This window comes from Scheffersomyces xylosifermentans (assembly GCF_036884685.1).
Source record: "Scheffersomyces xylosifermentans strain CBS 12540 chromosome Unknown RJT20scaffold_5, whole genome shotgun sequence".
In the NCBI taxonomy this organism is placed as follows: Eukaryota; Fungi; Ascomycota; class Pichiomycetes; order Serinales; family Debaryomycetaceae; genus Scheffersomyces; species Scheffersomyces xylosifermentans.
This window is the reverse complement of record NW_027042943.1, coordinates 176670-201345: the sequence shown is the minus strand read 5'-3', so window position 1 is coordinate 201345 and position 24676 is coordinate 176670. Positions and strand designations below refer to the sequence as shown.

Here is a 24676-nt window from a genome sequence, read left to right as displayed (position 1 = left end):
TGTTGGGGTTGTCCATTCCCTTCTGTTTCAGGGAATATGGGATCATTGGGTGCAACTAATGTAGCTTTAATTTGGCAGCACATTCTCGTTGCCAAATGATTCAAGTAAAACAGAATGGCCTGCTATTGGTTCACGGGTCATATGGAACGACAGTGAATTAAGAAAATGGATCATTATTATTGGATTGGGAATTATTAAATTTCGTAGATCGACGGTTCGATTTGACAGATGAAACTAATTGACTCATAAGGTACCCCGTACCACCTATATCTAATGTGATTTAGCACATCGTAATCCCAGAAAACTAGGGCAGAAAGTTAATTCTAATTACAACCCGCTAGAGGAAGCCTGAGAAAGAGTTTTTTTACATAAAATTGCAACCCTAGATATCATATAACAAGTTAAATCTGTATATTTTTATGTAATGATTCTTTCATTACAATGCTTTGAGTAGTTGGTTGAAAGGTCTATTGGTCTATTATTATACACATGTCACCACACTGCCAATCAGCAAACGAGGCGGTTCCCTTAATTGGTGATTTTCAATTTGTTGGCTGGAATCTGAGAAAGAAGAGACTGTTCAAACGAGTCAACAAACTGCTTAGAATCTGCTAGCTTCTCATCAAACTTAATCTTGAATTCAACATTGACCTTAGAGCTGCCTTGTTCAACGAATGCTGGAGAAGATGGAGTCAAACCTAACAACTCATCGAAATCGCTGGCAATGCTTGATTGAACAGTTGAAGGAGTGGCGGTTGGACCGTAGAACTTGTAGTTAACTCCGTAAACTTCGAATCTGGACTTGGTGACAGGTGCAGCAAGTAACTCTTCGAAAAGGTCCTCACTAGAACCCAAACTAGAGCCAATTGGGGATGTAGCGTATTGTGGGAATTTACGGCCATATGTCTGTCTTATAGCGACTTCGATAGACTTTTCAAATGCATATTTAAACTTGTTCTGCGAGACTTCCTCACCTAAGTCAGAGGTTAACTCAACAGTAAGGATGTTTGCAGGCTTGACAGGTTCTGGAGCGGCTTCTTCCTTCTTTGGAGCCTCAGCTTCTGCCTTCTTCTTGAGTTCTGCTGGATCAGCGATCTTGATGTTAGATAAGTCCAAATGTTCTCTGGATTTGAGGAACTCAGTGAGTTTTACGATGGAATCCTTGTTAATAGAACCCAAGTATGCCAATACGTCTCCCTTAAGCAATCTTCCCTTAGGTCCCGATGCTGGGATCTTTTCAAGGGCATCCGCAGTAGAAATGTTATTCTCATGGAGAAGCAACTCCACAGCAGGTGACAATTTCTGATCTACATTTGCTTTGTTGAATACTTCACTAGAACCAGATGCTGGGCTGCTCGAAGGAGCAGCAGCAGGTTTCTTTTCGGTTTCCTTTGGAGCGTCTTCTTGCTTTGGAGTAGGCTCTGGAGAAGAAGCTTTAGGAGCTTCTTCCAAAGAAGGCTTTTCCAAGGTAGACAAATCGTCTTCCTGCTCTGCAATTAAAGCAATAGGTTGGCCCACTGGAACACCGGTGGCACCGTTGTTGACGATAATTTCCCACATTTTACCGTCGTCCACGGCTTCTACGTCAATGGTGGCCTTGTCGGTCTCGACCTCCAAGAGGACATCACCAGAACTGAAGTTTTCGCCTGGTTGGAACTTCCAAGAGACCACACCTCCCTCGGTCATGGTAGGAGACATAGCAGGCATTCTGAAGATTTGGCCATTAGCAGCGACGGCAGTGCTGTGGAACAACGACTTGTTCATAACAGCTGAGCGACTCATAACGAGTGCTTGGGTGGCTCTAAAGCGAGAAGCGGCTCTGATCATGATGATATTTTACTGATATGTAGTTGATGAAGATGTGAATATGTGATACTGAATAGTAAAAGTTGTTAGATCAAACGACAATGGGTTATTATATGTCGAAGTCTTTTGGTTGTTTTGGTGTTTTCTTGTGTAGATGAATCTATAATGATATCTAAATCAACTGGTAATGAAGACAAATAAGAATTAATATGATCTGATATATGATCTGTTATGTTTGTCTTAAAATGAATATTATCACTACTGTTCACTTCGTGATTATAACTGGTAACAATCCTGAAAACAAATATAATAATTTAATTTGACTTGTTGATGGAATAAAACGTTTTCACTGAATGGAAGACGAAATAACCTTGAAACTAGTGTATAACAATAATTGTCTATTGTAAGATCTTATAGTGTCGTCTTTGACTGGCTCTCAACAAAAGATCCCTTTAATGAATGGTCAATAGATATAGACAATATTAAAATGACAGACTAATGACAGATTTATGACAAACTAAATGACAAGAGCGACTAATCACTAATCACTAACCGCTTGTTGAATTCAATGCTCAATGTTACAACAGGGGTATGAACTGGCTCTCTCTAAGAATTCAATTCAATTCAATTCAATACTGTCACAATGACTACTTCTCACTGACTGTATCTATACACTGTTCACTGTTCACTGTACACTGTACACTATTACCGTATGTCAACAATAAACACTTACACTTCTTCTTGTACCAGTTGCTCCATCAGTTCATTAGTTAGCGGCTAAAAAATGAGAGATGGGAACACTTCGGCAGAGTAACCCCGAGAGCCGGCTCGGGCGCGACATTTCCGCGGGTGGGAAGGAAGATGGTACTGCGGCATGGATGTTATAATGGAGAGGATGGGGTTTAATGTCGTGGCTGCAAATTGGAGGTGGTGGAGTAATGGTGAAGAAGTGGTGGTAGGATAAGAGGTTCTGGGTGGGGTAGGCAGTTGGTGGTAAATAGAAGTTGTTTGTGGTGAACTGGTGGTAGAATGAGTGGTAGTGGCGGGGCGAGAGGTGGTAGTAAGACTAGAGGTGGTAAGACGAGAGGTAGAGGCTAGACAATAGAGGTGGATGGTGAAGAAGTGATGGGATAAGAGGTTGTCGTGGCCGAGACGTGGTGATAGAACGAGACGTTGTGAAGCTAATGGTTGAGTCGAAGTACATCAGCAGGGAGAAAGACAAAGAACAATGGAAGCTAGGTATAACAATGCAACTGGAAACATAACATAGATGTGCGGTGTTGACGAAAATCGGGGACCACTGAGGGCTTATGAGCGGAAACCTATTCGGGAGTTGAACAGTCTCGGCTCGAGACGTAAGGGCATCCCTTAATCATTCCAGCAGCTCTACCGACGTTGTTGGTGGTGCATTCTCTTTGGCATATAATCCAAGGCAAGTGGCTAGTACAACGAGGATCCTCCGAATGAAAGCCTCCGAACGGACCCAACTAACTAAACACTTTAACCCGAATGCTGAGACATAAGTTTCCAATCTTTAAAGTCTTTGCTTCGTTGACTTCCAAAAAATAGAAATATGGATATCATTTTTTGCAGCTTCCAGAAGAAGGGAACGTCATGAATGACAACGGAGCGTCGTTCCGATGTTCCAACCACACCATAAGGGGCATCCTAAGGGATAGGCAAAATCGGGATAAGTAAATTCCTTCGAAATATTCAATACCCACCTCATTACACTTCCTACTCCACCTTGGCTGTTCTGCTCGTACCACTTCCCCCCGTAGAATAATTACCATTCAATAAATATCCTAGTCAGCTGGTATACCAATATTAACAGATCCCACTCTATATTGCAGCACGGATCTTTCATCATACACGAATCACTTGACACGCGGCACGCGGAATGCCTAACCGACTCGGAGTAAAGGATCATGGCCATGACGCGTAACCACTTTGTTCTCGGGCGGCTGGGGATTTTTGTTCCTGAAACTTCCGGACCCGAATCCGTGGCCGCCAACTACTGCGGCACGGATGTCAACGTATGGCTGTGAAACGGTTGCAATGAAACTTCCATCTTAATGAAGGAGGATAAGCCAGTAAAGCAATGGTTATGGGCAAGTTCAATAGGAGACAAGGGAGGAGGAAGGACGGTTGAATAGGGGTGTAAGATTCGGAAACCACAGGAAAAATCAGGAAATTCAAGGAATGAAAGGAAAAGGATATAATGGGTAAATTATACAAAGAAGGACTGAAGCGGTTAAAAGTAAATAGTTTTAGTACTGAAAATTTCATTATGGAAACCAGCACATTGATTGATATAACCATAACCATTATAGATTTAAAGAGGTTATGAAGGAAATCTCCCTCTCCCTATCGGCTGCTGCTGTTTCATGGTGAAACCAGTAGTTCTCTTTATCCGGGGCGTCATTATTTCATTATTTCGCTGTTTCGTTGTAGTCATCTCTTATTCATTCATTCATACATTTTAATGGAATAGTTCGTCTAATTCTAATTGAGCATATTAAACAGAGTGCAAACCTACTTCTACTTCTACTTCCTCATAGAAAGTGCAAACCATTCTACTTCTACTCTTTCTTATTGGTTCTGCATCACTTCTTCACATCATCACTTCATTCACATCATCACTTCATTCTCTCACCATTTTTCACCCATCACGTCTCGCTGTTCTTTTATCTTTTTTCTTGTTCCATCGCCCCGTTCGCGGTGTAACTCGCCTAAATTCTCTCATTCTCTCACTATTTCCTCATTTTTTCCCCCTTTCTTTCCCTAACTGTTAGCTGGCTCTGTTCCCTTTTCTCCCCTAGAACTACCCTGTTTTCCCCATTTCTCCTGCCGCGCTCTCATTAACACACAGTTACACACGCTAATTTCTACTGATTTTGCTGACGAAAAAATAGAAAAATCACCAAACCTCAGAAAATCAAACCCGTCGCCGTGAAAATCCACAAGACGCTTACTTCCCGCTGAGCAAAGAACTACCATTTATTATACACTTACAGTGGGTAAAACACGCTCTATCTGGGTCTATACATCGCTGCAACTCACCCGAACCCGAATATCAACTTTAATCCGCCGTTTCCACAGCGAATCCACTAAAAAACTGGGGTTATACGCATACTTATACTGTGGTTTCCATACTGTTTAGTGCTACGTATTCATTGCTGAAGCAAGGAAGACCCGCCAAGAATCCCGTTTTTCAGGGTAAAAACCAGCAAATTCGTGATAAGACCAGTGTTAAGCTGTGTCTATAGTACTTTCATCCTTTATTTATCCGTTTAAGGACCTTTTTGATACCCCTATCCATCTATTTACCATCATTCATTGTAGAGTTATACGGTGTCTTTGAGCTGGCATTGTTACAAAACACAGTAGAAACATCTCCAAAAACTCATTATTTATACCAAATTGGTGACTTTAACTTATTAAGAGACACTAACAATTCATTCTTCACGTTTTGACGGTTTACATCATACCATTTCATCATAAACCTACCTATTTACTACACAGTTAAGAACTACTAGTAGTACCAACAATACCAATTCCAACCACTTTGCATATCATTTCATATCATATACATATACATATCCACCATGAGCATACGAACGGTATTAACGTCAATAACTCAGAGTTACCATATCAAAAAGCTCGTCTCCGTGCTCAAGACTTACTCTCGTTTCATAGGCCCGGGCCTTATGGTGTCGGTAGCCTACATGGACCCAGGTAACTATTCCACCGCAGTGGCAGCAGGATCTGCTTACAAGTACAACTTGCTCTTTCTGATCTTACTATCCAACTGCTTGGCCATTTTCCTCCAGATTTTGGCAGCAAAACTAGGAGCCGTGACCGGGCTCGACTTGGCTGCGAATTGTAAAGCCAACTTCTCATTCAAGACTAATTTATTCATCTACATATTGGCAGAAATCGCCATCATAGCGACAGATTTAGCCGAGGTGGTCGGAACGGCCATTTCGCTCAATATCCTTTTCAAGCTTCCCCTTTTTGCCGGTGTTATATTAACAGTGGTCGATGTGCTTATTGTACTTATGGCCTACAGACCCAAAGGGCCTCTCCTTTTCATCCGTATATTCGAGTCTTTTGTTTCAATTTTGGTGGCTGCCACCGTGGTATGCTTTGCAATCGAGCTCTACCAAGTGAGCCACGATCCAGAGATCAATTTCTCAGTGGGTGAAGTGATGAGAGGCTTTCTTCCCAACGAAAAAGTGATAGATCTGTCTGATAGAAAGGGAGGAAACGGTCTCTTCCTTAGTTTGGCCATCTTGGGTGCTACCGTCATGCCACATTCCTTGTACTTAGGATCAGGCTTGGTTCAGGCTCGTTTGAAGGATTTCGACATCAAGCACGGTTTCTATAAACCATTTGGATTAACGTCCAAGCCTGCTCCTACTGATGAAGACTCATTACAGCCATTGGAACTGTCCACAAGTGATACAGAAAACAATATCACTCCCCTTGCTACCCCTTATGACGGAGATCTCAATATTAACAACCCGAGACATCGTTTTGAAAAGGATAACGATTCAGCATCAGTAGACGAAGATGAAAATGACCACTATAGACCTTCCATCCACGCAATCAATGATACGATGAGTTACACCATTGTTGAATTAGTGATCAGTTTATTCACGGTAGCTTTATTTGTGAATGCTGCTATTTTGATTGTTGCTGGAGCCACTTTAAACACTGGCTATTCGAATAATCCAGAAGGAGGATCTAGTCGTATGTTGGTGAAAAGAGATGAAGATAGTATTTATGGCAATGAGAGAGGCTTTTCGTTCTCTTTTTTCAAGAAAAGCGGGTCGAGCAGGAGTGATGGTGCATTATCTTTCTTCGGAAGTGACAGCAGTAACCTCGGTACATATGGTTCAATGGATTTCTCCTTTGCCAAGAGAGATGATGACGACGATGACCATGATGAGCATGATGACGATCACGATGATGATCACGATGATGATGATGATGATAAGCATCACGACGACGACCACCACGACGATGATCATAAGGGCGATGAGTCTGACTCCGAAGATAACTACCAAAACGCAGATCTTTTTACTATTTATCATCTTCTTTCTAAGCATCTTTCTCCAACGGCAGGTTTCGTATTTGCACTCGCACTTCTCTGTTCTGGACAAAGTGCTGGTGTTGTCTGTACATTGGCTGGCCAGATGGTCTCTGAGGGTTTCCTCGATTGGAGTCTTCCTCCAGTAACCCGTAGGTTAATTACCAGAGGTCTTGCTATTGCTCCGTGTCTCTTTGTTGTCAGTTTCTCGGGTCGTGAAGGATTAGCAAAAATCTTAAACACCAGTCAAGTTGTTCTATCAGTCCTTTTGCCGGTAGTGACAGCTCCCTTGATTCTTTTCACATGCTCAAAGGAAATCATGAAAGTGCCTATATTTGTTAGGGATGGTGACGAAGATGTTGACATTGTTTTCGAACAAGAAGATGGTACTTCACGTACATTCGATGATGACGAAGTGACCTTACCCGCTGGAAATGCTTCAACGTCAAGTACCATAAATAAGCCCAAGCGCTTTCAAAGCACTGAACCTGCAATAAGACTTCAGGATTTAAGAAAATCGCATCCCTGTGCTGGATGGGAAGAGGATGATGACGAAGAAGGTCATTTCAACCATGGAACGGAAGAGCAACAACACTTGTTGGAAGATGGACAAACAACCACACCATACCCTAGAAGACTTTCGGCCGTTGCGGCTTCTCATGGTATCAACATCAATCCCGTTAGTCCTAGCAGTGTTCCAATGAGTTCAACACCAGGTTCTGGCCCAGCAAATATCTCTCAATATTTACCACAGGAGATATTTGAGGATGTCGACCATGAGCTCTTCAGAATTAAGGGTTACAAGGACTTCAGTAACAGTCCCATGATGGCCTTCATTGCAATCTTGATTTGGGGTTTCATCACTTGCTTGAATTTGTACTTAATAGGAAGTATGTTGCTAGGTTATGATGTTCCATTGTAATATGGATTTACAAACACGCATGTCAGACAGGTCCTGTTCATGAATAAACGTGTTCAGCTTCGATTTCAATTCCACTTCTTGTCGAAGCAGTCATTATATTTCTCAATTTAGGAGATGAATAAGGCGCATCCTTTATTTGCATTCATTTTTGTTACGTTTGTTTCATTATCAGTATCTAGATTTCTGATGGTATTTATTGGTTTATAGTTCTTGCATTTTGAATATATAATTCGAAACTTTGGATAGAAGATAATGGACGTTCTTGCTAGAGAAGGTTATATATATGAGATGTAGCATGTCTGTCTATTCGAAATAGTTGTAACCTCTTTATAACGCTTACTTGTAACATAAGATCTCCAAGATTCAAAGTAACTTCTCCGAATCTAATGCTCTACACTCTCTACAGTCACTGTTATTTTTGATAGTTTTATTATTATCGTCGATATAAGTAAAAACAACTGATTTCAGGCACCTTGGCACCGGTGTTGCTACTGACAATACGCTTAAGCGTCGTAAGTGGAAGCAGAGATGTTACCACCTCTACCGGTCCAGTTGATGTGGATCCACTCGTCCTTCTTAAGAAGTTCGTTTTCTTCACCTGGCAAGACCTTGAAGGTGTGAGCACCGAAGTAATCTCTTTGAGCTTGCAACAAGTTAGCTGGTAATTGAGCAGATCTGTAACCATCGTAGAAAGACAAGGCAGTGGTGAAAGCTGGAACTGGAACACCGTATTGAACAGCCTTACCAATAGTGGCTCTCCATCCGGATTGAGCCTTGGTGATGGCATTGTGGAAGAATGGGTGGAACAACAAGTTCTCCAAGTCTGGGTTCTCCTTGTAAGCAGAGGTGATTTCACCCAAGAAGACGGATCTGATGATACAACCGCCTCTCCACATCAAAGCGATAGCTGGGTTGTTCAACTTCCAGCCGTACTCCTTAGCGGCTTCGTTGATCAACATGAAACCTTGAGCGTAGGAGATGATCTTAGAAGCGTATAAGGCTTGTTCCAAGTCGTCAACGAATTGCTCTCTGTCGGTGATTGGGGACTTGTCGCTGACAGTTGGGCCATCCAAGATAGTGGAGGCTCTGACTCTCTCGCTCTTCAAGGCAGAGAGACATCTGGAGAAGACGGCTTCACCAATCAAAGTAACTGGCATACCCAAGTCCAAGGCGTTGATGGCAGTCCACTTACCAGTACCCTTTTGACCAGCAGAGTCCAAGATCTTTTCCAAGAGTGGCTTACCGTCAGTTGGGTCGTTGAAGTAGAGAATGTCTCTGGTGATTTCAATAAGGAAAGAGTCTAAAACACCCTTGTTCCACTTGGCGAAAACATCACCAATTTCCTTGTTGGAGAACTTACCAATACGCTTCAAGATGTCGTAGGCTTCACAGATCAACTGCATGTCACCGTACTCAATACCGTTGTGGACCATCTTGACGTAGTGACCAGAACCGGCCTCACCGACCCAGTCACAACATGGCTCACCGTCAGTCTTGGCGGCAATGGACTGGAAGATGTCCTTGATGTGTGGCCAAGCATCAACGTGTCCACCAGGCATCAAAGAAGGACCGTATCTGGCACCTTCTTCACCACCGGAAACACCAGAACCGACAAAGAGAATACCTTGTTCCTTAAGGTCGGCGTAACGACGGTTGGAGTCTGGGAAGTGGGAGTTACCACCGTCAATGATGATGTCACCCTTCTCCAAGTGTGGGAGCAATTGCTCAATGAAGGCATCGACTGGGGAACCGGCCTTGACCAAAATGATGATTCTTCTTGGTCTCTTCAAGTTGGCAACGAGCTCTTCGATAGAATGGGCACCAATGATAGACTTACCCTTGGCTTCGTTGGCAAGGAACTTGTCAACCTTGTCGACAGTTCTGTTGTAAGCGACGACGGTGAAACCGTGGTCAGCAGCGTTAAGGATCAAGTTTTGACCCATGACGGCCAAACCGATCAAACCAATATCACCACTAGGAGTAATGTTAGTAGGAGTTTTCGGAGAGAGATGGTTGCTTATGGTATTTAGGCGCTGGAGAGACGACATGATGGAATTCCGAGATTTCTGGGGTTTCTGGCGGCAAGAGTATTATCAGGAGATGGACGTGAACGAGTCAAAAGGTCAAGAAGTCGGTGTTTGCTGATGGTTTCTGGCGTTTCAATGAATAGACAGTTTGGTGACGTTGAATAAATCAGATTTTTCACGGCGGCTAAACTTTTTTGGTGATGGACGAAGGAGAGCCGACGGTGGACGAAACCAACGGTGGTAGAGGAACTGGTATTATACGATTCAATGGATGGAAGACGACGACGATTCGATTCAATGGATCGATTCACGGCTCAATTGGGGAGATCGTGGTTGATTGTTGATGGTTTGCAGTGACTTGTTTCAAAGGGAGAAACGGAAATTTCGTTGTGTTGCAAATGAAATTCTTCAACGACGGCGGCGATGATGGTAATGATAATGATGGTGATGAATAAACTGGACGACAACGATAAAATGCTATGACTGAACTATAACAACACAACGACAACACCTGTTTCGTAACACTTGACTTAATATCCCACCTTCGTTCCCAAACTGACTTCCTTTGCCAAGATATATAAAGAAAACCCCATCATCATCGGGTTTCACATGGCGGGTCCGATTGTCGTGGAGATTAACCCACGGTTGTCGGTACACCGAGAACTATTCGTTCCATCCAGTGGAAGACACCGCAATTGGCGTCAACGACTCCGAATTGGATCCGTATCCACAGCCAGCGGAGTCCATGACCATTGCTAGAAGAAGCATACGTACGTTGGAGCAGACATCGTAGATTAATGTGTGTGTTGATAGTAAGAGTTGAAGAAGAAAACTGTTACTGAGAGGAAACTCACGGGCCAAAAATTTAGGAAAGTCCTCGACGAGAACAGCAGGCGCTACGGGGGTTTATATAGAGGTGGGGGGCGAGGAACGAGCGAGCGATTGGGGAGAGTAGGGGGAGAGAGAGAGAGAGAGAGAGGAGGAGGGAATGACGATTGGGGAGAGAAGCGGCCGGTGGAAGAGAGTGGTCGGTGGAAGAGAGAAAGAGAGAAAGAGAGAAAATGGTTAGTGAGAGAAGGTGAGTGACGATTGGGGAGACATACAGAGAGAGAGATTGACAGAGTGAGACAAAGACAGAACGTTAAGGTAGTAATTTGGGGGAGGGGGGGCAAACTCACGGAAAACATAGGCACACAGATAGTGAAAAATCGAGAAAATGGAGAAAATTGGTTACAAATTAGGCACGGAAATAAGTAAATGGGTAACAGTAGGGCGAGAATCGATAAAATACCCGTGTGGTTGGAGAGAGGTGAGCGAAATAAATTCAGCGTGGATTATCGTTGTGTTTCGCGAGAACGAGGACCGAATGGGAGAAATTCTGTGTTTTTAGCGAGAGAAATTGAGAAAAAAAAAAATAGAACCAGTGTGTGTATGTGTCACCACCAGCGGAGCGACCGTTGTGTAAATTGGAATCGTCGTCGGAGAGAATGGATGCGGTGCGGTGTGAGAAGTACAGTACGGCACGGTACGGAAGAATAGTGGGAATATTAGATACTGAAAAGTAATGGTTTATAGGTATATTACTAATTAATTTGAGCTTATTCATATTACGGAGAAGGCTGTATAAAACTTGGATTAAATTTTGACCATTGAATTGGTGTATTTCAAATTGGTTGTCCACTTTACCTGTGTCAACAATTGAAGCAACAATTCAAAATTAAATTATAATTTTCATATTGGGCACCATACCAAAAACAATCTCTCTGCCTCCGTGTGGGTTTATTGACCCCAATTCCCAGAAAACCGATTTAATAAAAAAAATAGAATTGTTGGGGTTCCAGCTGGCTCCTACATTGTCGTCGATTGTCGTCGATTGTCTGGAAACTCCCCACCAGCACGACGGGTAAAAGGTGCTGGCGAGAGAAATGGTCGTTTTTTGGCGACGATTTCTTAGACGTTGGTTGACCTTCCCTGGGTAAGTTATGCAGGTGGTCAATTTAATGGCACTGGATCAGAGAACTACGGCGACGGCTACAATGGCTGCGATAATGCAAATCCACGACGGACAACGACGATGACAGCGGCTGATAATAATGGTCAACCGGCGGCGGTGTGAATTTTTGATGAGTAATATAATCTAATTTAGTATGTATGTATGTATGTATGTATGTCTTCCATATTTCATAAGAGAGAGAGGTTGACGGAAACCCATTTTGCATTAATTACTTTGCAATTTTTGCATGTAGAGGTTTTTTTTTTTTACACATTATGATGTTACGGGTCTTCATTTTACTCTTGCTGAACTCAACATTGGCCCACGTATCACTTCAAACAACAACAAAAACAACCATTGAATCTCCATTGCTCCCCCATTCTCCACAATTGCCTGGCGCTTATCCTCCACCCTCCACGCTCCTCTCAGTAATTTCCACCGCCGCTGCTGCGTCCCACCGATTTCTCAGTTCGGAACTATAAGCACCGATGCACGGAGCGACACAAAAACTCGCCGAAAATTTTTCACTCCTCCTCTCCTGGAGTTTCTTATGAAGAATGGTGGGTGGTAGGTGATAGAAGACGTTTGTGGAGGGTTGGTCCAGCCTTGGTAATGAGTAAGCAGAAGGAAATGAGTGGCAGTTGCAGCAAAAACATGGCTCGGAGCCAACGGTGGTGAATCATGGATAATGAGAGACAAATACAGAGACACTTAGAGAGATACTGGTTTTTTGTGGTTCTGGGCTCGGGCGACTGGTATAGTCATACGGATATAAATTATTAATTATAAATCAATGTAGCATTACATTTGTAAAGGTATAATAATGATCTGGTGATTTCCATTAGTATGCCATTGGTAATCATTACAATGGGGAATCAATAGCTTGCGGATTATGTAATTTACAATTGCAACAACAAGAAACACGAAACACGAAACCCGTCCATGCCCATATGCCCATGGGCTTAATTTACTCTATATACTACACCATGTGTAGCGAAACCTCTTCCAGAAACTGTTGTGTTGCTTTGTGTTTGTGTTCTTGGACCTAAACAGGAACGCTGTCGTGATTGTCACCACAGCAGATACTAGATACATTACATACGTAATCACCATCAGTCTAGATCGGGTGATCATACCGAAGTTCCAAATTTGGAACTTCCTGGAATTTGCTGTAAGCCATGGTCTGCATCAGATAAACGTTTCATGATGCACCACCAAAACCAGTTTTAACGAGTGTTGCTGATCTACAATTAAGAGAATAGGATCAGGATCAAAGGACTGTTGTAGAAGTAAAAAGTGGAGTTCCTTCCTTTCGTCCCCATATTTTACTTAATTTTTCAGATTTTTCATTCCTGTGATAACCTGCTCCGTAGTAATATTTAAAATATATCCAGCGAATTGTTGATACCAAGGCGCTTTCATTTCCGTAATACCAATTGCATCATTTCCTTGTGACAATGGTTTTCTCTAATTTGCCCTTGCTCCGGATAATTAAATCAACCATTGACCAACCACCAACCACTATGTGGTACTATTTCATTTCGTTTATTCGACTACACTAAACTAATACTCTCAGCGCAAGGCATTGGCTATGCAGAGAACGTTGCATCTCCAAATATTTTGATCACAAAGCCTTATTGGTAGGTCCTCCCCCAACCTTCAGTGAACACGAGTAGCTGGCCCCTCATTTCTCCCCCTCCATTCTATTGTTGATGTAAGTCGTGATATTCCTCACGTTCTTATGGACTTCTGGTTAATGTGGGGGCGCCTCTATTTTTGGAACCAGTTTCGTGGGGGATAGCCATGTTGTATTTGGGGGTTCTTGTCGATAAGAGACTAGTTTCCTGGGAAACATGGTTTAGATGGTACACATTCTTATGGTTTTTTCGTACATTTGTCCAATATGGAGAAGTAGGTACTCCAGAATATGGTTTTATGGGGTTGGGGATACTATGTTGGGGTCAAAGATCTGGATTTTCAGGTTTCGAGTGCCCCCCACTTACGATCTATATATGATCCATGCTAATTGCACCTTGAGTGGAATTTTGCAACTAGGGATGAATTGCAATTGGACATGGCCGCCATTATGTCACCAGTCCAATTGTGTATAAAAGATGTAGATTTTCCAACTCTGGATATTGTAGTTTGAAGATTCCTCTGAAATCTTCCAGGATATGTCTTTCTTCTTAAAAAGCTTTTCACAAAAATGGTGTTAAATACGAAGAATCTGAGCGAAAGTTTAAAAAACAACTATTATTTTACTTATATTTTCTGGATATGAACCGAAAACACAGCCAGGATTAGCCAGGGTTCCCTCAAGACCGTTTTGAACGGTTTTCAACCGTTGAAGCTTGTCTATTCGTCGTCGATTCCAAAATATTCATCATTTTAAGCGAAATAATACAAAAAATTATCATCAACTCCTATTTTCATCTTTTGGCCAAGCCATTTCAACAATTCAGATAACCCACATTCCCTCACTTTTTATCCTTTCTTCTATCATCTTCCACCTCCAAAACCATCTACTTCGCCCTGCTACCCCAGTCACTCTCCTACTGCTGTCAAACCGTAATTTTTTCACATTCTTGTTCTTTCCCCAAGCTCGTCATTCTCCTAATAAATCAGCATTGTGGCATTCGCAGCCAAATTTTTCTTGTGTTCTCCATAGTTAAGCTCTAAGAAGAGCTGTTTGGAAGTGCCAAAAAAGGCTGCAAATGCCACTACCCAGACTCTGCCATGCTTGTCGATTTTTTCTTAGCCCGCCATGGTTACTATGAATCGGAACCTCAATGGTGTTTTTGCTGCCAATGGCCACTTTATCCAAGACTCGAGTCCCATTCCCATACCTCGGACACACTGGGAAAACTGCAGCACTGCAACATGCGCTCTTATCAGTGGGTTCCAAAGTACCATAGGGAACCCCAGGAATACCACAGAAAAGGCACAAAATCACCTACAATTTCTATCTCTTGGCTATTTTCTCGGTTACCACACCTACCTAATCTAACATACCGCCCTCCATTGCCCTTGTATCTCTGATTTCGTACCGTTTCCGCTCCCATGCCAGTCATAACCGTCACCATTCAGCCCCCCTCTTGTCTTCCAATGAGTTGCAGTCACGTGCTATTGTCTGATCGGTTTTTGCGCCTAAAATTTTGCAGACTTCGAGCTGGCGACTTGTGGAAATAACCGCAATGCATGGGGGTATAACATGGGGACGGAAGAAGATATTTAGAGGGTAAGATATCCAGCAGGAAGCCAGAACGCAGATAAGCCAGAAACCCAAGTTACAAAGATCTCAGACGCGAAACCGCTATTTAGACTCGACCTGTAACCACAATTATTTATTAGTTTGTACATACTTTGATACTGTTTAACGGTGCTGTGAAAAATTGCAGCAATAGATAGAGACCATTCCTAGTAGCCAAAACACCAGGAAAAACGCCCATAAACGTCGAGAAACTCCTTATACAAATATAGAAACACAGAAAAACCAGATTAAACATGCCTATCCCAGCTCCTCACGGTGGTGTGCTTAACGATCTTGTTATTAGAGACGCTCCTAAGAAAGAACAACTCTTGAAGGAAGCTGCTTCATACCCAGCATTAACTTTGACAGCCAGACAACTCTGTGACTTGGAGTTGATCCTTAACGGTGGGTTTTCTCCTTTGAAGGGATTCTTGAACGAAGATGACTACAACAGCGTTGTTTCAGACTTGAGATTGAGCTCCGTCAAGGATGCTAAGACCGGAAAAGGTTTATTATGGCCAATTCCAATCACTTTGGATCTCGACCAAACCACCGCTTCCAAGTTCAAGAACGGCGACAAGATCGTGTTGAAGGACTTGAGAGACGAGACGCCTTTGGCCATTTTGACTGTCGAGTCCATCTACAAGCCAAACAAGCAGATTGAAGCTGAGAAGGTTTTTAGAGGTGACCCAGAACATCCAGCCATCAAGTACTTGAACGAGACTGCTGGTGACTACTACGTCGGTGGTTCTCTCCAAGGTTTAAACTACCCAAGACATTACGATTACGTTGAGTCCAGAAAGACTCCTACTGAATTAAGAAAAGAGTTTGAAAACTTGGGATGGCACGATCAGAACATCGTGGCTTTCCAGACTAGAAACCCAATGCATAGAGCTCACCGTGAGTTGACCATTCGTGCTGCTCGTGACATTGGTGAGAAGGGCCATATCTTGATCCACCCAGTTGTTGGTTTGACCAAGCCTGGTGACATTGACCACCACACCAGAGTCAAGGTATACACTCAAATCTTGAAGAAGTTCCCGGACGGCTTAGCCACTTTGTCTTTACTTCCATTAGCCATGAGAATGGGTGGTGACCGTGAAGCTTTATGGCACGCTTTGATTAGAACCAACTACGGTGTAGACCACTTCATTGTTGGAAGAGATCACGCTGGTCCAGGTAAGAACTCTCAAGGTGTTGACTTCTACGGTCCTTACGATGCTCAAGACTTATTGGCTAACTACGAAGACGAATTGGCCATTAAGATTGTTCCTTTCCGTATGGTCACTTATTTACCAGATGAGGACAGATACGCTCCAATCGACACTATTGACACTACCAAGGTCAAGACTGCTAACATCTCTGGTACTGAGTTGAGAAACCGTTTGAAGACAGGTGACCACATCCCAGAATGGTTCTCATACCCAGAGGTTGTCAAGATCTTGCGTGAGACCAACCCTCCAAGAGCCAAGCAAGGATTTGCTGTTCTCATCGACAACTCTGAGAAGTACGGTGACTACTTGTCTTTCGCTTTGCAATCCACCTTGAACCAGTTCTCCGGAGAACGTAGAATTACTAAGTTGAGCTCTGGCCATGTTGACTCATTCATCATTAACGAATTGGTTGCAGCTGGTTCCGGTGTCATTGTTCCAACCACTGCTAGTGTCCAAGAGATCGTTAATGTTGTTGGTAAGGGTAACGTTTTGACCGTTAAGATCAACGCTGCTGATGCTAAGCCAGCCGAGGGAGCGTTCTCTTTGAACAACGACGACTTGACTGTTGTTATTAAGGAAATTGTCGAATACTTGCAAGCCCAAGGATTCTACTAATCGTACTTCCGAGTTCCATCAGTATTTAAATTTGCTTTCATGTTGTTCTTTTTGCTAAGGCTATAGAGCCGAGCTTCATGTTTATATAAATTTTGGGTAGAGACTTTAAAACTTATTTGAGATCCTGATCATTTCTTGTTGTAATTAGCTTATCTGGATGTTCCATTACACAATGGCATCTTTAACGAAGTAAATATATTGTCATATGGGAAGAACTTGTAGAACAATATTTGATAAAAGACCGACGCTCTTAACGGGTCGAGGGAATATATATCATTATAATCAATTTGGCTGCAAAATGTCAAATATTCTGCAACACTACGATAAGAGAAAGTAAAATAGTTACCATATACTGAAAATTCCAGATATCATCCTATTTATCTTCTACTTTGTTGTATTCACTACAATTGTGTGTTAAATTTCATTGTCGTAACCATTGAACTAATATACAATAGATTTTACATAATAGATTTTACAATTCATAGCTATCGTTGCTTTGTTTTTGTTTTCCTTTTCCTTTTATTTTTGATTCGTATCATTTTTGTCATTCAAGCATTTAGCATTATGTTATCCGTGAAAATAGGAAACTCCTTGTTGTAACCAATTAATATTTCATTTCCGTCTCTGTTCAATATTATCAGAGCGACCTTCTCGTTTCCTACTTCGAAGTTCTCATGTCCCTTTTTCTTGTAGACAAATATGTAGCTCTATTCTTTAAGGCTTCTGCAAATCCCATCGCAATTGGCCAAACTGGAGCATCAGCCAAGATTCTAATACCCAAGTAAAGCGACTTCGTCGACAAGTTGATCTTCTTGATCTCCTCTGTTAGTTCGCCGCTAATATTATCCAAGCGATCCAACTTCTCTTTTGTATCTCCCAGAGTAATAATATCACGAGAGACAACCTCTTTCTTTTCTATCAACTTTCCAATATTGTGCACTGCCTTATCATCGATAATCGAGTTGAAAGCACCGTGAGCTTGCTTGGTTAAGAGCTCAGAGTATGACAGTTTAAGCACAGGAGATAACACTTTCTCCACCTTCAACATGATAGACTCGCATCCCAACCAATCCACAAGCTCTTTGTCAGTCAATTTACGCCTCTTTTCAAATTTTCCCTCAAGATGGTCCAAGTAAGTAGATACAAGGGTTACTGCTACAAACAAACAAGCAACAAAGAAAACTGGAGTCCTCAAAGAGGTCTGCTTAATGTCGTAGTTGATGGTTTCAATGTTGTATATCCATAATTGAATAATCTCAAAGCAGTAGGGAAGGGCAAATCTGATGTTTTCATGTATACCTTCCTGAAGCAACATGAGGTTCAATTGTGAGTTCATACTTGTCCAGTCCTTTCTTAGGATAGGTGAGACCACAGCATTGAAGTTTATCTCTAACTTGATCTTAAGAAGAGCATATAATGGTAAGATTAGTTTAAGCTCGTTGCGTGAGTTTAGCAAATGACGGTTATATGAATCAATGTGAAGAACTCCTCCGTGGCTTAGATAGCTGGCTTCCCATGCCTTAACTGCTCTATCAAGCTTTGGTTTGTGGTTTAATTTCCAATTGAGGTAAGTGAACGGCTGGTTCGATGTGAGCACGGCCGTCTGTGTCTGTTCGTGAAGATACATAAGCACGGAGAGAAGGTTGTTAAGTGAAAGTGACGACAGCGTAGGCGCTACGGCAATAGAACCCACATGAAAGCTACTATACCCTTTGAATGTATTATCCTTAAAGGATTTGAGTAAAGAGTCTAAGGAATCACCGTTGCTTAGCTCAACAAGCAGTCTTTTCAGGCCATTGTTAACAGATCCCTTATTCTTGTCATTGTCCTTGTTAGATTCCTCCTGCATCACAGTACTAACATATCCTGCCTTGGAGAGCTCTTCAAACCAAGCAACGCTTGTTTCGCATCGCCATAATTCTTCATTGTAGCAATGGTTTCCACTTTTCAAGAACTTCAGCAGCAAGTAAATTGGAAGGCCTATAAGCAGTGAACGGAATGTCTGCAACATGTAGAACATATGAAGAGTTCTGATTCTCAGTTGGGCCATAATGAAGTAGTCAAAGTTATTCTGAATTAACTGCGTAGATCTATTACTATTAGAGGTGTTGCCAACAGTCTCAAGGATACTAGGTGGAGGGACGAGAAACTGTTCCAAAGGCTCATTGAAGTTTGTCAGTTTTATTAATCCAATCATCAGCTTGATCTGTCTCGATGTGATGTCTACCATGTTGGCTTCGTTCAAAAACATACTAATGAAAATATGTAACACCAAGCATTGGTGTGCCATAAGCGGCACTTTCTTGAACTGCAAGTTGTCTAAAGTGATTTCTTTCTCGAAGAAACTTTGAATGTGGAACTTCAGCAAATTGAAAAGTAGAAGCGTGTGAGCATCGTGGAACGAGTATAATGCACCAATGGAGGCCATTGAAAGAAGGAGTGGGATGTTTTCTATATTATCCACCAAGGGATTCTTTAACGAAGGAAGGTGAATAAAAGGGAAATACTTATTGAACTCAAGTTCGTACAAACGCATATAAGCGTTGAGATCTTCCAAACATGGAAATTGTGCCTCTGATACGCTGCTCATGGTGATAATACGGGTTCTAAGCTCAGCTGAGATCATGTCTCTTCCTTGTGCCTTATCGGTGCCCAATGTTGTAGAAATAGAACCAATTCCTCCCAAAGCATTTGCTGCTGAAGCTGACCCAGAAGCTGATCCAGATTTCAGTCCGTTACCGCCTGGTCCTGACGAATTGAACGATTGGCTTGGTAACGAAAAGTTTGGTTTCAATTGATTTACCAAATCATTTTGACGTGATCTGAATAATGTTCCGAGCTCGTTAGGAGAAATAGAGGTAGCATCCATTGCTGCAAGCTGAGCGGCAGCGGCAGCTATGCTAGCTCCGGTCACGGTGCCTGAAGTGATGTCAGACGCAGTCGCGATAGCTCCTGGAGGCAAAGCATACTCCAATTTGGGCAGAGAAAGTAGACTTGGAGCATCAAAAAGACCCAAATTTTGATTGTTCTGTTGGAAGTTTGCATCATAAGGAGTACCAATAATTTCCTTCAACCAATTATCATCTTCGTTGTTGGTGATGCTAATAGGCATACCCATGTTCGTTGTTAACGTAGTTGCTGGAGTATTGATGCTCTCTGTGCTGCTTCTGTCATTCGTTGAGTTTTCATGTTTCACTTTCTTATTTGGTGGCATCTGCGAATTCTCTGATGGCTTTTTCTTCTGTCTATTTACTGTCTTTCTCTCATCAAGTTGGTTACTGTTGAGGTTGAAATTTGCTGGCTCTTTGTTGAGTCCATTTTGCTCAAGAAGCAGCTGCATCATGGTAAAATCATTAGGAGGGTTTACACCAAACTCGAAGGGAGTTGTTCCCTTGATATGGTGAGGATGTGAGGGATTCAGGAACTGGTGCAGAGCAATCACGGAAGGGAGATCAGATGGGTCATTTGTAGTGTCTGTCGAAGTGTGGTGAGCAAGTCCAATCGAGTTACTATTGAGATTAGAGTCATTTTTGTTGCCTGAGTCGTTATTGCTTGTCCCGTTATTGTTGTTCGGAATACCAATAAGATGACCAAGGGTATTGGCCATACTTGAAGGCAACGAAAGGGCATGACCATTGCTGTTCTTAAAGCTGTTACTACTCTTGAGATTTGAATTAGCCAAGGGATTGTTGTTGTTAGCTTGACCTCCTGTACTATGTACATTTTCCAAAAAGAATTGTTGGAGATTCTTGATAGACTTTTGACGTGCTGTGAGATTGGTAGAGCTACCGTTGTTACTTCCAATGCCATTGTTGGCACCACTATCGTCGTTTAAATCGAAATTCTCGATGTTATTCCAGTCAATCATGTTATAAGAGCTCAAATCGAGTCCCAGAAGAAGCAAATTTCTCAGAGAAAAGTCATCGTGAGCCAGTAATTGCGGCGTGGCAAACTCTACTTGTCCTTGACTGACTTCTGGGAAGTTGTTCAGGTGCTGGATATTGAGAGCGTCCTTCAAATTAGCATAAGAGACATTAGAAGCTGCTGAGAACGACACATGACGATATTGCTGATGCTGTTGAGCGAGATTGTTGACCTGTGGGTTCATACTCATAGCACTAGTGCTGTTGGTGTTTCTATTTGCGATGGGCTCATGGCTTGCAGTGGGTGTCGATTTAGATGACGATATGTGATTTGGAGGCGAGAAAACCTGCTTGTGGGAAAGATTCAGCTGGTTCTGCAGTTGAAGGTGTGGAGGGATTGGTCTAGGAGCAGATATGGAGTGTTTGTGAGGAGAACCATTAGACTGAGGAGACGGAATGAACGAATTCGAATTGGCAGCAGCTGTATTGTTTCCATTTCCATTGAAGCCAGCATTAGTTCCATTTTGGCTTCCGTTCAAGGCATGGCCACTAGGCAGATTGTGATTTGAAGGAAGAGGAGAATGTTCCATTTGGTTTGGAGGCAGCAAGGACAGAATTTGGCCAAACGAAGCATGAACGTTACTGGTTGGTGCGTTCGAAAGCTGGTGAGAAGCCAGACCCGTCGAACCAACTGAGTTAATGGAGTTTGAACGGAGGATTATGCCTCCGTTGTTGCTGATGCTGACACTTCCACTTCTGCTAATGCTGGTATTTTTGTTGTTAATGCTATTATTGCTGTTGTTATTATTACTGTTGCTATTGCTATTGTTGTTTCCTCCAAACAACGCTGTTCTGAACTGTGGTTTACTGTAGATATCGCCATTTCCATTGAGGTGACTATTATTGTTGAAGTTATTGCTGTGATTATTACTCTTTGGTGGACTGTAAGGATAAATGGACGACTGGTCGCTATCATCTCCCTTGTCGTTGAAGCTATGGCCGCCATTTATAGACGCATTAGCTCCTACAAAGCTATGGTTATTATTGCTGTTGGTATGATGGTTATTGCCATTGATATCAAAGTCTCCAAGAGCTCCAGAGGGTAAAGGAGCATTTGGGCTAGTGTTGTTATGAAGAACAATGATATGCTCGTTACTGTCGATGTCCTTGTTGTTTCCAGAGACCGATCCCATGCCGTTACTGCTTGCTCCGGAGACAGAAGAGCCTCTTCTCATGATATTGGGCAAAGTTGTATGCAATTTCTGTTGGTGACGAAGTACCAAATCTCTTCTGGCAAAGCAACGGCCACAAGCAGCACACTGGAACGGTTTTTCGTTGGTGTGGGACCGTTCGTGTCTCTTCAAATGCTCCAAACGGGCAAAAGCTCTCGTACAAATGGTACAAACATGCGGTCTTGGTTTGTCAGTCTTGATCTGTTGGGATTTCTTGGGGATTGGCTGGGTTCCTGGGGTTCCTGCTGAAAATCCTGTTTGGAGACTCAAGTCTGCTGGAGTTGAGCTTGTTGAAACCGGCGATTTGGCGGAATTCATACTCATTTTCGGGGTTCTTGTATCAGTTTTCTGTGGGGAAGTGGTGTAAAGAATGGTCAAAAGACGGTAAAAAGACGGTTTAAACTGGGGAAAACTGGTAGAAACTTGCGGTAAAAACGACAAAGTCGATGGTAGAGGTGTTGGCGGGTCGATTGGGGCACTTTCTAGAGCTTTTCGGCGGGTTTCTGGGGGAAAGGAACTGTTATTTCTTGATAGTTACCCGCTGTGTTACAACTGGAGTGTCTGACACTGCTATAAACTCTCGGAGTCGGGCGATTTTTACGGGCTAAAATTGGAAGCCGCTGGAGATGGCGAGTAGGGGACCGATCTGGCGTAGGTACACACACCGAGAGAGACACACACGCTGTTGTTACGGCCAATACACGCTATTGGTTAACGGTAGAATACAAGGAACTGAGGTTGTTGTGTCGGATTGAAATATCAAAAAAATGCAAATTAGTGACACCGACAATTATTTGGGTTGGTTGAGGAAAATGGAAAATGGAAAAATGTCTGGTGGAATCTGGATAAGAAAAAAATAAAAATGGGGGAGTGTGTGGTGGGTGCAGGGTGCAGTGTAGGGTGGGTATTATAGTATTGTAGAGTGTGAGCGTGTAGGGTTAAATGTGTAGGATAATTTGTAGGTAAAAGTGTAGGGTAATTTGTAGGTAAATGTGTTAGGATAAATGTAAAGTGTTAAGTGCGTAGGTAAACGTCAACTGTAAAATGTGTACTGTGTGAGTCAGGCAAAATGTGAACTGAGAAGTATGTGTAACTGCCAAGTGTACAGTTCGAGTGTATAGTTAATAAGAATGCGGGACGGATGAAAGAGAGAGAATAGAAAAACGGAATATCAAATATCACCGACAAGTACGGACGGAATGGACGGTATGGACGGAAATAATGTGTGGTGGGTGGAGGAGGGACCCCCGGAAAACGATGTCTCCGACTGTTCGCCTGTTCGCCTGTTTGCCTGTTCGACTGCAGTATACACTATACACTATACACTATACACTATACACTATACACTATACACTATACACTATACACTATACACTATACACTATACACTATACACTATACACTATACACTATTACATTATTCTACTATACACTTTGCACTATTACACCATACACTATTACACTATACACTATTCTACTATTACAATGTCGCACTGGAGAGGGGTGGAATGGGACGTTGTTTATGATAAGAACTAAGACGCTCGGAGGTTTGAATTGTGAGAAGTGGAAATGAAGGAGAGATGCATTGGCAACAAAAGGTGATGAAAGCGGGGATATTATCGTCTATGGTGTTAGACTTGGTGGTGTTACAGCTATTTTTTTCGGTAAATGGGCAATGGTATAACGAACAGAAGATAGAGAGGACACGGGATGATTTTTTTTTTATTTAGAACTTAGTGACTCTCAAAAATTGCAAAAGAAATAGAACACTGCAACCGGAATGGAAATTACAGATAGGCTAGCCTTCCAGAAATGAAAGAAAAGGTGGAAAGACAGCAAAACAGAAACGATAGTACCAAAGAGGAAATGGCCATATCCATCTAAAAAGCATAATATACATGCAATATATGTAATGTAATTGTATGCTTAATTATAATATATTTCAGATAAGAGACGAAGGAACTTTTAACGTTTCAATGCTTGGAAGGAGCAAATGTGGAATAAATAAGAATTACATTAAATATATATATATATATGTCTGATAAGGAAAGGAGGGAGACGAAGGAACTTTAAACGTTCTAAAGCTTGGGAGGTGAAAAATGGGAATAAATAAGAAATAAACTAACCAAAAAAAAATAGTTTCTGCTCTTGGTTGTGTTGGTGATTTAGGTTTGTGGAAAAAATCGTAGAATTTAATCTTTGACTTGAATTCCACATATACCTATTAAATTACCAAAAGACTTCTCCTTGATATGAAGTTTTATGGTTATGACATCATACTGTTGTAATAAACGCTGTCATTGAAGGTCGGAAGTCGTCTCTAGTCTTCTAGTTCCGGTACTCATATACCTGTATACAACCTCTCCGGTCGTTCTAGCCAGAAATGCTTTTAAGTGACTGAAAAAATGCTTAATCCGACCCCAAAAAAGCCGCACCGATTCGGTGTGTATGGGGTACGTTTTTTTGCATTGCTTCGGGGCAGACACAAAAATAACCGGACCTGTAACAAATCAAGGTTTCGAGGTCCGAGATTTAAATCACCAGTGTGCCATTTAAACTTTAACTTCGAGGTGAGAGTTCTGTAACAAAACCCCTGGCATTTGGGCACAGTCAAGGAGGTTTCGGACGTGATCATTAATGAAGAAATGTTGCAAGGCTC

The 24676-nt window shown here is 42.2% G+C and overlaps 5 protein-coding genes across 5 annotated transcripts; 2 read left to right on the top strand and 3 right to left on the bottom strand. All coding sequences in view use genetic code 12, as the record gives it.

The window, feature by feature from the left end:
- Positions 1-305: 305 nt before the first annotated feature.
- Positions 306-2112, bottom strand: PDX1 (Pdx1p). Its single transcript, XM_064920268.1, has one exon. The coding sequence runs from the start codon at positions 1825-1827 to the stop codon at positions 529-531; it is 1299 nt and encodes a 432-aa protein (XP_064773500.1). The 5' UTR covers positions 1828-2112; the 3' UTR covers positions 306-528.
- A 3302-nt stretch (positions 2113-5414) lies between these two features.
- Positions 5415-8058, top strand: RJT20DRAFT_119127 (divalent metal ion transporter; the record flags this gene model as incomplete). The annotated part of the gene is made up of 2 exons (XM_064915888.1): positions 5415-6569; positions 6810-8058. The coding sequence occupies 2 exons, from the start codon at positions 5415-5417 to the stop codon at positions 7821-7823; spliced, it is 2169 nt and encodes a 722-aa protein (XP_064773499.1). The 3' UTR covers positions 7824-8058.
- On the bottom strand, positions 8059-10767 carry GND1 (phosphogluconate dehydrogenase (decarboxylating)). Its single transcript, XM_064917315.1, has 2 exons — positions 10625-10767; positions 8059-9797 (listed from the first exon to the last, which is right to left on the bottom strand). The coding sequence occupies exons 1-2, from the start codon at positions 10636-10638 to the stop codon at positions 8327-8329; spliced, it is 1485 nt and encodes a 494-aa protein (XP_064773498.1). The 5' UTR covers positions 10639-10767; the 3' UTR covers positions 8059-8326.
- Positions 10768-15053: 4286 nt separating this feature from the next.
- On the top strand, positions 15054-17133 carry MET3 (sulfate adenylyltransferase). Its single transcript, XM_064917314.1, has one exon. The coding sequence runs from the start codon at positions 15348-15350 to the stop codon at positions 16920-16922; it is 1575 nt and encodes a 524-aa protein (XP_064773497.1). The 5' UTR covers positions 15054-15347; the 3' UTR covers positions 16923-17133.
- A 197-nt stretch (positions 17134-17330) lies between these two features.
- Positions 17331-22761, bottom strand: RJT20DRAFT_128625 (uncharacterized protein). Its single transcript, XM_064917313.1, has one exon. The coding sequence runs from the start codon at positions 22339-22341 to the stop codon at positions 17581-17583; it is 4761 nt and encodes a 1586-aa protein (XP_064773496.1). The 5' UTR covers positions 22342-22761; the 3' UTR covers positions 17331-17580.
- Between the last annotated feature and the right edge of the window lie 1915 nt (positions 22762-24676).